This window comes from Ictalurus punctatus, chromosome 29 (assembly GCF_001660625.3).
Source record: "Ictalurus punctatus breed USDA103 chromosome 29, Coco_2.0, whole genome shotgun sequence".
Classification (NCBI taxonomy): Eukaryota; Metazoa; Chordata; class Actinopteri; order Siluriformes; family Ictaluridae; genus Ictalurus; species Ictalurus punctatus.
The window spans coordinates 9,220,187-9,232,686 of record NC_030444.2 but is presented as its reverse complement, the minus strand read 5'-3'; the positions used below and the strand labels follow the sequence as shown (position 1 = coordinate 9,232,686).

Sequence of the window (12,500 nt, the reverse complement as noted above, 5' to 3'; positions counted from 1 at the left end):
GAATTCGCCTAAACCAATAATACCCCGAGACACCCTGAACACTTGGGAGACAAAACCATATTTCACGGGAGGAATCTGTTGAATAACCGCCGCCATGTTTCTGCAGTTTTACCTCAACGAGAACGGCGAGAGAGTTTATACACTGAAAGTGAGCCATCTTTGATATACGTCTTATTACCGTTAACGCTTGTGTTGTGTAGTTCTAGTACATAAAAATCTAAGTTATGTATATTGTAATTTGATTGAAGCTAAAAAAAATAAATAAAAAAAACACACACACAAACTGATAGATTATAGATGCCACACCCACGTGGGGTATTTTCTTGTCTGCGTTAACAACTTTTTTCTTCTTCTCAGAAGGTGGATCTTCAGGGCCGGCCCACCAGCTCTGCCCACCCGGCTCGTTTCTCTCCTGACGACAAGTTCTCCAGACACCGAGTGACTGTGAAGAAACGCTTCGGATTACTGATCACCCAACAGCCCCGACCTGTCCTGTGAAACCCAAAGAACATTCGCGGACATTCATTAAGTGTGTGTGTGTGTGGTGCACGTGAAGTTGGCATTGATCAATTGTTCTTGCTGTACTCCGATAGCAACATTACAAATATAAACTGGTTCTGTTAAACTTTACTTTTTTTTAACGAAATGCTTCACTCTGAATAAAAAGGTCGATTTGTAGGACTGTTTGCGTGTCTTACTATGATACGTGTTTTAAAAAATAAAAAAAATTAAAAAAAAGACTCTGTTACCCATGACGCACTGCGGCAGCGTAAGGGGAAGAGGAGGGCGAGCGCCACAGCTCGCGCTGTCAGACGGCGCTGGTTTGACTTGAGACGGGGAGCGCAAAGGGATAACTACAGCGCGCGAGCGCTTTTCAGTTGAGTTTGTTTGTTTGTAATCATAATTTTTTTTTAGTGTTGTTATTATTAAGCTTTTCCACGGACTTGCTTGGACGCTAGGGGTCAAGGTAAATTGATCTTTTTGTGTGTGTAAATATTAAGGTGTTTTACCGGCCGTGCTCGCGCATGTCACGAGCCATCACTGCGAGACTTTACTGTCCGAGAAATTTTTTAAATATACTTTAAAATTTACATGCTGAATGAAGTGGTGGGGAAATCGGTCTGTCTGACGCACTGCTGGGTGTAGACTGGAAGCCTGATTGCTCTGGTATTGTTTATTAGAAGCTAGCTCACGCGCTAAGCGGCGACTACACCGTGTTACATTCGTGTTTGAAAGCATTTACCTGCTGATATCTCGCGCGCCATGTTATACACTTGTTACCCCCCTCGTGCGTTTTTATTTTTTAAGTGTCCTCCAAATGATTCGGTTAAACCGGTCGGATCTGGAATGATAATTGGCTTAATGGATGATAGCTACACGGCTAGGCTCCAGCAGTCTCAGTCTCTCTCTCTCTCTCTCTCTCTCTCTCTCTCTCTCTCGGAGTTTGAAACGCCGCATCAGCTTTGTTTACTGCTCGTAGTGGACGCTGTAAACACTCAGTGATTTAGTCTTGCACACATTCTGTGCTGTTTTGTTAACAGATGGCGATTTGTCCCCTTCAGGCCTTAATAGCACACATCAGTCGGCAAATTAACGTTGAAACATCTTTGCTGTGACCTCAATAGTCTTTCAGTTTGGTTTGTTTTTGTATTTGCTGACGTGCCACAGCTGGTTTGAAAGCAAACTCTGCCTCTCTAGTCGAATAAAATACAAATAAGCTATATAGTAAAAAAAAAAAAAAAAAAGTTCAGGTTTGATTAGGGTTAAAGATGCGGTGTGTGTGTGTATTAAATCCCGCAGCGCTGCGTCTCGGTGTCTGTGCTCAGGTCCAGCCGGTTTGAACCGCTTCTGTCATAACTGAACAGCACAAATCATCTCTTATTGATCTGTCTGAACAGTTTAGCTCCAGGTTTACCTCGGAGACACACACGTAACCAAATAACCACTGGAATAAAGTTGGTTTGATGTTGGACGTTCGATATTCGCGGAAATTAAGGGACCGTCTCTAAAGTTACATACAACATTGTTATACACGTTTCTAACTTCAATAGCATATGAAGGGAATGACTTACAGTCACAAAACCAACTGGAAAGTGTTCATGTAGGTCTCGGGTATGAGACACACCTTTTAGATTTTAGATATTTAATCCTACAATGCATGAACCCAAAAACCCTTCACGAATGCATAAAGGGGGTCAAAATGACCCGTACTGGATTGAATGGTTTTCTTCAAAAAACAGATGTCCTATTAATAAAATTTGCATACGTGTGTGTGTGTGTGTATATATATATATATATATATATATATATATATATAGATATAGATATAGATATAGATATTCATTAATAGGACATCTTTCTTTTGAAGTAAACCATTCAATCCAGTACAGGTCATGGTTTTTTTGGTTCATGCATTATAGGGTTTAATATCAAAAATCTGAAAGTTGTGCGTCATACCTGACACCTAGTCGAACACTTTCCAGTTGGTTATATGACTGTACATCATTCCCTTCAAATGCTATTGAGCTTATTGAGCTTTAAATAATGGTATATTTTGTGTATGAGCCCATTCTGCAGTGAAATTCACGTCTAATTTAAATGTGATTTAATAGCTTATTTTGATAAATATAAAAAAAAATCTACAAGGTGTGTCTCATACCTGACACCTAGTCGAACACTTTCCAGTTGGTTTTGTGACTGTAAGTCATTCCCTTCAAATGCTATTGAAGTTAGAAGCGTGTATAACAATGTCGTTTGTAACTTTAGAGACGGTTCCTTAATTTCCGCGAATATCGAACGTCCAACATCAAACCAACTTTATTCCAGTCACATAACACGACAACTTGTTTTCTTTGAAGGATATCTCGGTTTCTCAAAATGAATGAATGAACAATTCCGCTATTTTACCTTTGTTCCTTCCTAGCGCCCTTACTAACGGTCTCTCACTTTTTTTGTGCCCCCCCCCCCCCCCCCCTTTCATTTCACACAACCCCTGTCACATCAGCATACAGGTTTTAATTCCACAGGAGTGCTTTACATTTACCTCAGATTTAAAAAAAAAAAGAAAAGAAAAAAAAAGGCAGGTCTGATTAGGTTAGCTAGCTAGCTAACTTCCACAGTTTCTCCATCACAAGAATAACTTAACAAGAAAGTTCCAAGGGATAGATCAGACTCTCTCAGAATATGTATCCCGTTTCCTGACTTTCAAATAAAGAAAAGCCATTTTTACTTAATGCTCTATTTTTCCATTAGAAAAGCTTATATCTGCTCCCAGCCCCAAATATTTACCCTGTGAATGTATTGAGCACTTTACTGAAGGCATTCCTACCTCTCGAAAACTAAGAATCCATTTTAATATCAGATACGCATTATTTGTCTCACGCCGCAGCCTTTAGTGTTGAGACCTAATTCACTGTACTTCTTTGGAGACTGGTTCACTTGTAACTCATAATCCTCAGCTATATCAGCTGATCTACAGCATACATAGAGGTAAGAATTATATATACATAGCGTTCATCCATTGTTGACAAATTACATCTAGGGGGAAAAAAAACCTCTGCCCGTACACACCAAACTCGGATTCAATGGAGATGTGTGGCACAGTCTCTGTTTTCACTCTCACCGTTAGCTGAGATTTGAAAAGTCATTGATTTCCATCCAAACCGTCACCCTGGCGGATCCCCAGCAGCCCCGGGAAGCCATGGCGTCCTCAGTGCGCTTCACTGTGACGCCGACCAAAGCCGAAGACGTCCCAGGCCTGTCAGATACATCGCCTGACACCGGCTCACGCGGCAGTGGTCGAGTCCGCTTCGGCTCACGAGAGAGCGTCAACAACAGTGAGGACACGCCGGATCGAAGCCACCATGAACATGGTAAGGAAGAAAAATTGTCAGGTTTGTAAACGGTTAGAATTTATTGTTGATGTCAGAAGTGTGACAAAGGGATGAGAAGGAGGAAAAAAAACGGTGGTTCGTTTGGTATGGTGTGTTAGGTATTTTACTTATTTGTCAGGTTCACATGTCCCCTTATAGGGACCTGTTACTGGAAATCAATCATGGGAGATTTTGGACCCATGTCTTAGACCAGTGGTCACAACCCTGTTCTTGGAAAGCTACCTTCCTGAAGACTTTAGCTCCAATCACAATCATGCCCACCTGACCATCTTATCATTGCCTAATAATTGTTGGCACTAAAGGGTTCAGGAAGGTGGATCTCCAGGAACAGGGTTGGTGACCACTGTCTTAGACAGTACTCCTCACCCACCACCATGACAGACACAAGTGAGGGAATATCTTGTGGAAGAGCAGAGTTCATTTCTCCAAAATAGTTCTGAAGCTGTTATGGGGGCTTGTGGTGGCCCAACACCATACTTATACGCTTTGTTGTTGTTTTTTACGTTAATTTGGCAACATCTATAGTAGGGGTGTCCAATCTTTTCCCTAAAGGACCAGTGTGGATTCACGGTTTCATTCCAGTCAAGCAGGAGCTTGTTAAATTTGTTTGTTAAACACCTGTTTAATCAGCTGAGTAGACTCAGGTGTGGCTTCTGCTTGGTTGGAATGAAAACCTGCACCCACACCAGCCAATTCCGGATAAGATTGGACACCCCTGAACTATAGCCTCCAATTTGTCTTCTGATAAAAGGTGAAGGAATTTGGCTTTTGAACATAGGCAGTCACACTAGAAATTGGGGTGTGGGACCAAAAGTGCAGTTGGAGGTTTGACCGTGACGTAACCTTTGTGCAACTAGGGATTTTGTGAAAACGAGCACACATTGAAGAGTTGCTCATTCTTTTACCATGCACAGTAAAAAAATAAATAAATACCCCCCCCCAAAAAAAAAAAAAAAAAACATCCTATCTTCCAGTGACTGTGAGTTAGGCCTGGAGGATTAATTGATATGATATCAATATCATGATGAACGATTATGTGATAAATTTTTCTGAGATATCATTGGTATGGTGATGTATTTTTGATGTTTTTAATAATTATAAATTAAATGGTACCAAATTGATGACAATTTTATTCTAACTTTATCTTCAATGCCTCTGTCAGCATTAATGTAAAGTATTGGCAAACTCAGTTTAACAGGTTTTTGTTTATTTTACTACTGTTTTGCATACAGTTTTCTAGCTAAATCATAGGACTTGATGATATGCATCATGTATCATAGAAGTCAAGAATCTTCATATGATATTTTTGTTATTTCCCCCAGCCCTATTGTCAGTTTGAATCCTATTGCTGTCATAGCCATCTGTGGCTGGGAATCCAAAAGAGCATAGTTGGCTCTGCTGTTTTGGTTGGAAAGATGTTGTTCTTCTGTCCGCTGTCACTCAGAGCAATGATAGACAATGACTATAGTTGTCTGTGAGCTTGTGCCTTTTGTATTCCTTCATGTTCTATCTTCTGCGTTGCAGTACGCAGGGCAGCCAAAGCAGGTGTGTTTGTAGGTCGGCCAAAGTTTAACTCAGAGTTTCACTCGGCATTTGATAACTCTGAATGTCTGCAACATGAAACCGTGAAAGTTTTTGAAATAAGTCATTTCACTTCTACAAAGCTAGTGGGACTGGATATTATCATTTTTCATTTTTTTGTTATTCCAATCATAATTGTACCATGGTTTCAGTGCAAAGCTTGTACAACGCAGCTGTTTTCCAGGTAATTTGTCTAATTGTTGTTTCAGAATAACACCTAGACTTTATGAATCTGCAGTTTCTAGATTTAGTTTTCAGGGTTCACATTTTGAAACATAGCTACCTCCTTGTGTGTGTTCTGTTAGGTGAAACAAAGGCTTTTCAGTTCTTTAAAATGATCAGTATTAGGTTTAATTTGTGTTAATCATAATTGAATCATACTGTCATTTGTATTCCGTATTTTATTAATGTCTATACCTAGCTTTTGCACAGTAAAGAATAAATTGGTGACATGTTTCTGCTGTAACCATTGTAATACATGTTACAGCCATAATAAAAGTAGTTTGGCTGAAATTCACAAGAACATGAACATTTACTATTGCGCAGTACATGGCGCAACTGACTTTTAAACTTTTAGACTTTTAAACCTATATCCCTGCAGCTGTGACAAAAGGATTTTTTTTTCCTTTTGAAAAACAGTAGCCATTTCATCATAGTTGTCCAGCCGAGACAGAACGTGCAGTGACTTAAAACAGGAAGCTTCGAAGAAAACGCTGACATGGAATTCTGAAACATTTATGTCAGAGTATAACTAGCACAACACATGACTATTCCCACGCAACCAAATATCTCTGTTTTTTTCCAAATATAGATCATGTGTGAACACAGCAAAGAGTTGGTGGGGGAAAAGAGCGAGATGGAGAGATAGTTGGAAAAGGAGAAATGCTATTTTCATAGCTTGAATTTTGCTTTGTTTTATCTTTATTATGGTTAGTTTGAGATATTCACAATTTCAAATGACTTTGGTGTCATCTGTGAATTTTCTCAAAACACAAACTTGAAGGACTTCTAGTGCAAACTGTTCTTGTTTGGATATGCACACACTTGCATAAATTCTCAATAAAATTGTTGTTTACATTGATTGATCAATCGAGAACTTATGTAGCCACTTAATTGATCAGTAAAACTACTACTACTTGTAGAGTCTGACATAGAATAATTAAAAAATCTCTCACTCTCACTTGTCTTCCTCAGAAGGCAAACTTGTTTTGAACTCGAGTTTGTCAGCCTGAGTGAATGGTGGCAGAGCAACCAACTCGAATGAAGCCCAGTGTACCAGTATTTTAAACATCTTGACAGTACATTGTTCTATTTAGTCCTCTAAAACAAGGGTTCTCACACTTCACAGTCAGGATCCCCATTAACCCTTTAAAAAAATCATGGAACCCCTCAGTACAGATTTATTTTACAAAGTGTATGTGTATATATATATATATATATATATATATATATATATATATATATATATATATATATATATATATATATAGTTGAACATTCCACCCACAGAACCCATTTTTGTTTCAATTGTTGGTGGGTTTTGGATTCCACCACAGTAGTAAATTCTAAAATAAATTTATGAACCACCTGGCTATGCTCTACAGACTCTTGGGGGTCATAATTTGAAAACCATGGCCCTAAAAGACTATTTGTTTGTCTGTCTGGACATTTTTACAGATTCCATGTAGAAGGTGTCAAAAGAAAGTCAGTCCGAAAGCTAGAACTGTTGCGCATTGGAATTTTGGTTCACATAACAACCATACATCAGCTTTTTGTTGTTGTTGCTTTTGGATAAGTATTTATCCACACATTTATCCCATTACTACAGCGAAAATGCTGTGTTCGGATCGGAGAAAGGATTCAAAAAGCTTCTCGGTGGTCAAAAGCACAGTATTCGCGTGGCTGGAAAGGCAGAACAGATAAGAAAAGTTGTGTTCGTGTCAGTTAGTTTGGAAGTTGATATTTATTTAGTGAGCCTGTCGTATCTGTATCAGAGAGCATTTTCTCCACAGCAGGCCTTCCCATAACAGAAGTAGAAGCTGGCTCTCACCAAAGCTTACTAAAAGCAATCACACAAAACATTTCACTGCTCGAGTATGACTTAATATGTTTTTTGGCCAAATGACTTGATGTAGGGAAAATAAATGTAAATTATATATATATGAGAGATAGATAGATAGATAGATATGGCATACTTCTTTTTCCATTTAAAAAAAGATACATCTGTTAAAAATCTATTCATATTTACACAGGAATATACAGTATATTGTGTCTTAATTGCTTTTGCCTTTGCAGTACTGATCCCGATGAAGCCTCAATATGCGATTATGCTGACTAACAAACCACAAATTATTATTGTGTAAAAATATTGCACCAAAATTCAAGCGACGTTGGAAGATATGAAGCGAAAATCCTTTTACCATTTACCATAAAAGAATAAGGCAGAGCTAGTTTTTACTCACATTGCCACATACCCACACGAATTTTCTCAGAAATATTGGTGCTTGCTGGCATGACTGCACACACACACACAAATAAAGGTACAAGATGTGAGTTGATCATTAGTGGAAAACGAAGTAGAGCAAAACGATTTTGATGTTAGCTATGCGTGTGAGCATGCATATGGAGTGTTTTAGCGATTTATGTGTGAGGAAAGGGAAGTGAAAGTATTAATACTGACACAGTCTGCTGAGCCTTGTGAAACTGAGGTGTGACAGTTTAGCTACTGCAGTATGACTCTCTCACACACGCCCAGAAACATACTGTAAGCCAACAGAAAAAAACAATCCTCTACCTTATTTATTTTACTGAACATATTTATAATCTCTCTCTGTCTCCCGCTTCTGTTTTTTCCCCTCAGATGCAAATTCTAAGCTCTCCAATGTGTACATCAATAACAGTCACACCATCGACGACGATGATTTCTACGACCGAAACCTGGCGCTGTTCGAGGTATGTCGCATCACACTAGCTATATTATATTAACTAAGCTCCAAAGGTCTCCTTCCACCAGCAAGATATATGTTTCTAGGAACAAAATTGTATTTTTCATCAGTAAATTCAAAAATAGCTCCTTCTAATTTATACCACAGCACTGCTGACATCTCAAATCTGATTGGTTAGAAAGTGTTGGTTCATTTTCTGTATGCCTCTTGACAGTAGTTCCTGCTGCAAGGTTTATATTAATGCGCTCGTTAATTAATTTATTCTATAGTAAGAACGTGCAGAGGGCCTTAAACGCTCCATATGAACAGATTGTGTGCAATTTTTGAAGATTTCCGAAAGAAGACCAGTTTATTTAGCATATTTGGAAGGAGCCTCCAGTGTCGGCGCTTTATAAGTCTTTATTATTTTTCAAGGAAGGACATTAAATGTAAGTATAAAATGGTTACAAACCATGAATGGTTAAGAAGTCATTCATTAATAAACGAAAAACTATAACTGGCTGCATCACACCACCCTGTCATTGATTATTTTCCTATAACTGCACACTCTGCCATGATTTATTCCTTCCTTGCTGAAAGCAATATGGCTGTAGAAAAGAGTGTACTAAGTAAAGTTTTTAAAACTGAAAGTCAGTAATTAACGTCATAACTGTATATTACTAGACATTAGGATGTTTAGTTTACTGATTTAGTACTTTTCATGCATTTGAAAATGGATTAATATCCCATGGCAATGTCATTTAGTGTGACATAATTGTGTGTGTGTGTGTGTGTGTGTGTGTGTGTGTGTGTGTGTGTGTGTGTGTGTGTGTGTGTGTGTATACACTACCAGTCAAAAGTTTGGAGACACTTGACTGAAATGTTTCTCATGGTGTGTGATTTAAATTTTTGAAATCGGTGTCGTAGGCAAAAATATAACTGTGCCAACAAATTAATTTCTTTCATTAGAAAATGAACATTTTATTTACAAAAAAATAACTTTTTTAAATGGACGACTCGGAGCAAAATATTCCGAAAAGCAGCCAATAAGTGCCAGCGTAGGTGGAAACTCCTTTAATACTGTTTAAAAAGCATCTCATGGGAATTCCTCAAGAAATCGGGTGAGTAAATGCAGAGAATACATTTCTGGAAATTCTAGGCAAAAAAGGGCGTCTTCGTTGAAGATGATAAAAAACGAAATTATTTTGATTTATTTGGAAAAAAAATTTTTATCACAACATAATTCCCATAGTTCCATTTGTGTTCTTCCAAAGTTTTGATGACTTTATTTGTATTCTAAAATGTGGATAAAAATATGAATAAATAAAGAATGAGTGTGTTTGAACCTTTGACCGGTAGTGTATGTGTATAATGTACAAAAATGACACTGTAAGATTAGATTCAATCGCAGCCCCCAAAAAAACTTCTTTGTATTGCTTTTATAGATACAGTTACTTTGTTGTGTGTTTATCGATTTAGCTCTAAATACAAATCATATTTGAAAACCAGTTCTTAATTGTGAGCTGAGATTTGTGGTCCAACTCCAAACTGCTTGTAAAATCCATTAATACATTTGACAGAATTCATTAGTGCACATGGTTATTGATTTGTGTTTTTATGGAGCAAAGGTTTTTTTTTTTTTTTTTTTTTTTTTTTTTTTTGTTACATTTCCAGGCCATTAAGTGAGAGCTTTGTTGGGAATGACTGGTTGCTCACAGCTCTGAGCCAAAGTGTAGCTTCATTTAGCAAAATATTTTTTTCTGTTATATGTTTATATATTTTTAGTTTATATTTATGACTTTTAGTTCATGTAAAGGACAAGGCTGTAAAGTGATGTCCTTCTCTCTCTCTCTGTCTCTCTCTCTCTCTCTCTCTCTCTCTCTCTCTCTCTCTGTAGGAAGAGATGGACACTCGACCAAAGGTTTCCTCCCTTCTCTCGCGTCTGGTCAACTACACAAACCTCACACAGGGTGCCCGAGAGCACGAGGAGGCCGAGAGCATCGGAGAAAAGCCCAAATCTAGCAAGGTATAGCACGCATTTTGTCCACTTGATGCACACACACACACACACACACACACACACACACACTTTCTACTCTTTACACACATGACATGATGCAGATCAGTGATTTTAAGGCTACCTACACTTTCTGTCATGCTCAGGTGGTAGCTTAAATATGGTAGATAATTTAATTGAACCCAACTGTATAACAAGTTAGTCGGCAAATTCAGCGGATTAATTCAGCATGCAGTTGATCTGATTTCTCATCTAATAGAAGGAATTCTTAGCAGTGGGTCGTGTCTGGTGTGTAGCAGGCTTGATTCAGGACTTGATACACTATATGGCCAAAAGTATGTGGACACCTGACCATCACTCCCATATGTGTCCTTCTAAAAACCATAGGCATTAACATGGAGTTGGTCCCCCTTTGCTACTATGCTACAGCCTCCACGCTTCTGGGACATCTTTCCGCTAGATTTTGGAGCTTGGCTGTGGGAATTTGTGTTCATTCAACCACAAGAGCAGTAGTGAGGTCAGGCACTGATATCAAGTGAGAAGGCGTGGTGCACAGTCAGTCTTCCAATTCATTCCAAAGATGTTTATCGGGGTTGAGCTGAGGGATCAGGTCGCTCAAGTTTTTCCACGTCAACCTTGGCATACCATGTCTTCATAGTCCTCGCTTTGTGCACAGGGCTTTGTCATGATGAATGAGGTTTGGGCCAACGAAGGTAAATTATTATAATAATTGTTGTTATTATTATTATTTTTTAAATTATTATTATTATATACAGTTTGGGGAAGGCTCACTTATTGGTTTGATGGTCAGGTGTCCACATTGTTTTGTTAATAGAGTGTAGGATTAGCAACCAGAAAAAGATAGAACAAACCTTATGCCTTATCGACTTTTGCAAAAAGTCGGCATCGGCAGCAACGCGATCTAGTTGGTAGATGGTAGAACATTTGTTATTAGGCAGGTTAATTAGCGTACACGGATGGCAAAATAGACTTTTCAGAATCAGGCATGTGCGGAACCACCGATGAAACCACCGTAAGTGTCATAACGGGATACTCAAAAAAATCTCTCAGAAGTGATGCGAGGACAAAACACCACAGCTCATAGCTGAAACTTTGACCACTGACTTGCTGAGGTTTTGATGAGGGTGTAAACACAATGTGCTACGTTAGTCTTATCTAATTATTCACTTATCTAGCCAACTAGCTCACCATACATTAGCTGCCACTTTTTTCTTGCCCTGTGGGCTAGCTTATAAACGTAAAAAACATTCAAAACTAGATAGCTGTGATATGTAACATATCTCTTATATGTACGACCCCACAGTCTCCTCAGATGGGCACGTTTATGGGCGTATACCTGCCTTGCCTGCAAAACATATTTGGTGTCATCCTCTTCCTGCGGCTCACCTGGGTCGTGGGCACGGCGGGAGTTCTGCAGGCGCTGTGTATCGTCTTCATCTGCTGCTGCTGCGTGAGTTAAAGCCACAGTCCAGAACTGTATTTATTTACTAGTTTTAGTGGCAAAGGACGTTTAGGTACTGTGTCCAACAATAAACCACAAGTTGCTTATTAACTCCCCTGATCTAATCTCTCTCACGCCCCTCTCTCCCTCCCTCTCTCTCTCTCTCTCTCTCTCTCTCTCAGACCATGCTGACTGCTATCTCAATGAGTGCTATTGCCACTAATGGAATGGTACCAGGTATGCACGTCTCTCCCAATAGTTATTAGTTCTCATATAATGTACATATATTTAATGAAACATGCTCATAATTATTTAATGGACCTGCTTTTGAATAAAAACCTCGAATGTTAATGGTTTTTCAGAGCAATAACAGGTTCCTTTATGTCCATCAAGCAAGGGTTCAGGGTAGCACATGTGATTAATTATTAAGTAAAGCATACGCTTTCTTTAACCTGTTCAAGTAAAATGGCTGTACACTTTGACAGTGTGAAATATGTTGCAGTTTCTTTTATGACCTTCTGTAAAGAAGATGAGAATCGCACTGTTTTGGATGAACCACATACACGACAAAACTGTAGCTCGGCGTCTTCGCTTTAGAGAAATGTATATAGCTACACTATAAG

At 38.7% G+C, this 12,500-nt stretch overlaps 2 protein-coding genes across 8 annotated transcripts in view; both read left to right on the top strand.

Moving 5' to 3' along the window:
- The window catches only part of nop10 (NOP10 ribonucleoprotein homolog (yeast)), a 728-nt gene extending 50 nt beyond the window's left edge, over positions 1-678 (top strand). The window contains 2 exon segments of the mRNA NM_001200827.1: positions 1-148; positions 358-678. The exon segment at positions 1-148 is cut by the window's left edge and continues 50 nt beyond it. Of these exon segments, the coding sequence (NP_001187756.1) occupies positions 95-148; positions 358-498 (195 nt within the window). The 5' untranslated portion in view covers positions 1-94 and the 3' untranslated portion in view covers positions 499-678.
- A 143-nt stretch (positions 679-821) lies between these two features.
- The window catches only part of LOC108260881 (solute carrier family 12 member 6), a 30,809-nt gene continuing 19,130 nt past the window's right edge, over positions 822-12,500 (top strand). The window contains exons 1-6 of one of the 7 annotated variants that reach the window (XM_017461544.3): positions 822-967; positions 3,005-3,872; positions 8,335-8,426; positions 10,296-10,424; positions 11,740-11,886; positions 12,060-12,114. In XM_017461544.3, coding sequence (XP_017317033.1) covers positions 3,701-3,872; positions 8,335-8,426; positions 10,296-10,424; positions 11,740-11,886; positions 12,060-12,114 — 595 coding nt within the window. In that variant the 5' untranslated portion in view covers positions 822-967; positions 3,005-3,700. Of the gene's footprint in view, positions 968-3,004; positions 3,873-5,321; positions 5,659-8,334; positions 8,427-10,295; positions 10,425-11,739; positions 11,887-12,059; positions 12,115-12,500 lie in introns of those variants that run through there. The other 6 variants (XM_017461548.3, XM_017461547.3, XM_017461546.3 and 3 more) reach the window with 6 other exon arrangements.